General features: G+C 34.2%; 1 protein-coding gene across 1 annotated transcript; it reads right to left on the bottom strand.

The window, feature by feature from the left end:
* Positions 1-437: 437 nt before the first annotated feature.
* Positions 438-1,870, bottom strand: LOC113855049. The gene is made up of 2 exons (XM_027486500.1): positions 1,867-1,870; positions 438-769 (listed from the first exon to the last, which is right to left on the bottom strand). The coding sequence occupies exons 1-2, from the start codon at positions 1,868-1,870 to the stop codon at positions 438-440; spliced, it is 336 nt and encodes a 111-aa protein (XP_027342301.1).
* Between the last annotated feature and the right edge of the window lie 1,011 nt (positions 1,871-2,881).

Below are 2,881 nucleotides of genomic sequence, written 5' to 3'. Positions count from 1 at the left end.
CCTTTAAAAGAATTCTTCTTGGGTCCCAAATTAACAGGTGCTTTTCCTTTTTTATCCCTTTTAACATGAGTTTCAAAATGAGGCTTTCCCTTATAACCTCCTTTTGTCTTATTCTTAGCACCAAAAGAGGAAGTAGCAAACTAAATAGTGTGAGACTTGGTCTTCTTCATATTTTCTTCTTCTTGAGTAACAATGGCAAGCACGTCATCTATCTTTCATTCTAGCTGCTTATATGCATGGTAGGATGTCTTTAACATGTCAAACTGAGAGGGGAGAGAATCCATAATCTTCCATATTAAATAGTCATCACCAAGATCCACTTTCAGTGCTTTCAGTTTGTTATAATAATGGACCTGCTTCATCATTTGCTCACGTAAAGACAAGTACTGACCCTTTGCTGCTTTATCATACATGGTCTTCTCAAGTAAAGATAAGTATTAATCCTTTGCTGCTTTGTCATAGGTTTGAAATTTATCCCCAACAGATTTCAAAAAATCTTTAGCATTATTGCTTTCTTGGATACTCTGTCTAATAGACTTCTCCATTGTATACTTCATGACCATAAGACAAACCCTATTAGAGTGTTTTGACTTCTCTCGAGAGGTCTTATGGGCAGCAGTGGATTTAGCAGTGAGAGCTGGAGGCTCATTTTCTCTTAGGGCTAAGTCCATGTTGGTGATAGCAAGATAAAGATCTAAGGACTCTTTCCAATCCTCATAGTTTGTCCCATTCAGTATTTTAACCGAAGTCAATTGCATAGGCAAAGACGCTGGAATCAAACACGATAAGGAATCATTTAATATGCACAATTAGTCATGCAAAAGACAGTTAAATGATCCTGTATTCACAACCAGAATATGCCTTAATAATAAAATTTCTCAATTATTATAGTTCTGCCTAAAGGTCCCCAACTATAATAAATAAGAAATTTTATAATAATATAACGCACAAGCTTATGACACTAGAAAACTAACATCGATAGGATATTAGAAAATAATTGAAACAAGTTTGTGTTATACTTATGGATATGAAATGCTGCCTGTGATTGTATTTGTCTAATGTATTGGAAATGTGCTGAAGGTGAGACTCTATGTTGACTGTGTGTTTTGGGTAGTGTAGAGTACTCACCCTTACATTTATTTTTCAGGTAATCAAGACGATCAGCACCAGACTCAGTGAAAGGGGTGGATGAAACTGCTATTGGACTTAGGATATTATTTTGGAAAACTGTTGTATTTGAATAAGTCCTGTAGCAACTGTTTGATATAATTTGTAACCTCTTTCTTTATTTGAAATGGTTGATGAAACTTGAATTAAAAATAAAAATTTTATTATTTCAAAAATTTGAAAAATTTCTTATTTATTAAAATTAAATTTAAGGTGTTACACCAGAGATTGCTTCCAAATTTAAAAAAATATATAATAATATTTTTTTACAAAAAAATGAAAAACTTTGAAAAAAGGGGGATTGGTATTTTGTACATGATAAAAGAAAATTCAAATTAGGTATTTTGTTAAACCCTAACAGCAAGAAAAAAAAAAAAGAGGACTAGTATATATACGTAAAATGAGGGATCTAGAAAAGAGGAAGGGGTCAGCAAAATTTTTAAGAAAAATTGAGAGATCTGAGAAAAGAAAAATTAAGTTTTTTTTTTGGCGAGAAATAGGCAACAAGTTTTCAGCGAGGGGAGGCTTTCTAGAGGAAGCAAAAAATATTTTTAGGAGATATGAGATTAAAAAAGAAAAGCAAAAATCATAGTGAAAAGGGAGCAAAATACTTAGCCGATAAGAAGAAAGAAAAATTGTCATCTTTAGCAACTATTGAAACATCAATAAATTAGCACTTTTTAAATAAAAAAAAACTACCCATTGCGGCTCCATTCCATTGTCTCCCTCAGGCTCTTTTTGTAATGCCCCGAGTTTTGTAAATTATTTGATTATAATATGTAAACTGATGTTTGAATGTGCATTTGATTGTGTGATAATTTGGATGTAAATATAATCGTGAAGATATATGTATAGTATGGTTGAAATGTGATGTGGACTTGTAAGTTGGCTAAAATTTATTGAAATGTAGGCTAAGTGTGTGATGCACAGGCATTCCCATTGTAGTGAGAAGGCCCTGGGAGAAACGCGTGCATTTGTTGCGTTCTCGCTGTAGTAAGAGGGCAACAGAGAGAGGGTATTTTCTAGGTGCAATCTTGCTATACCGAGAGGGCCTCACTGTACCAAGATTCTGCAGAAACCAGAGTGGAGTTTTCTCTGATATTTTCACTATAGCAAGGAGGGGTGTCGCTGCAGCGAGAGATATCTCGTTGTAGCAAGAATATCACAATCAGAAGGGGTATTTGAGGTGCTTAGGGTTCGAGGAAGTGCATTTTTACATTTTCTCTCGTTTCTCTTGCAATTATCTCGACCCCAAACTCATTTCCATCAATTAAACTACCTCCAAAGCCGTTTGGGAGTAAGATTGAAGGTTGGAATTGTAACATCATGTTCTTTGATTTAAATAAAATGAGGTTTGTTAAAGTATAATTGGAATAGATTTTGATAGAATTTATATTTTAAAAAAAAATGTGAACAGTAAAACTGCCTATGAACAGTGTCAGTGAACAGTAAAACCGCCTATGAACAGTAAACCACGTATAAACAGTGAAACCGCGTATGTACAGTGATGATGACATCATAGCTGACTTCACATCCGTGTACAGTACGTGTGCATAGTGTTTTCGGCATGAATAGCGACCGCGAACAATGTTTTCGGCGTGAATAGTAACTTTACAAAATTTTCTATAAAAAGGGAGTTTCAGACGAAATTTTCATTTCTGAACTCCTATCCAAGGTTCTAAGGCTATATCTCATCATTTTCTCCCATACTAAA

The sequence above is a fragment of the Abrus precatorius genome, unplaced genomic scaffold, assembly GCF_003935025.1.
Source record: "Abrus precatorius isolate BTA unplaced genomic scaffold, Abrus_2018 Scaffold1, whole genome shotgun sequence".
Lineage (NCBI taxonomy): Eukaryota > Viridiplantae > Streptophyta > Magnoliopsida > Fabales > Fabaceae > Abrus > Abrus precatorius.
This window is presented reverse-complemented; position numbering and strand designations above follow the sequence as displayed.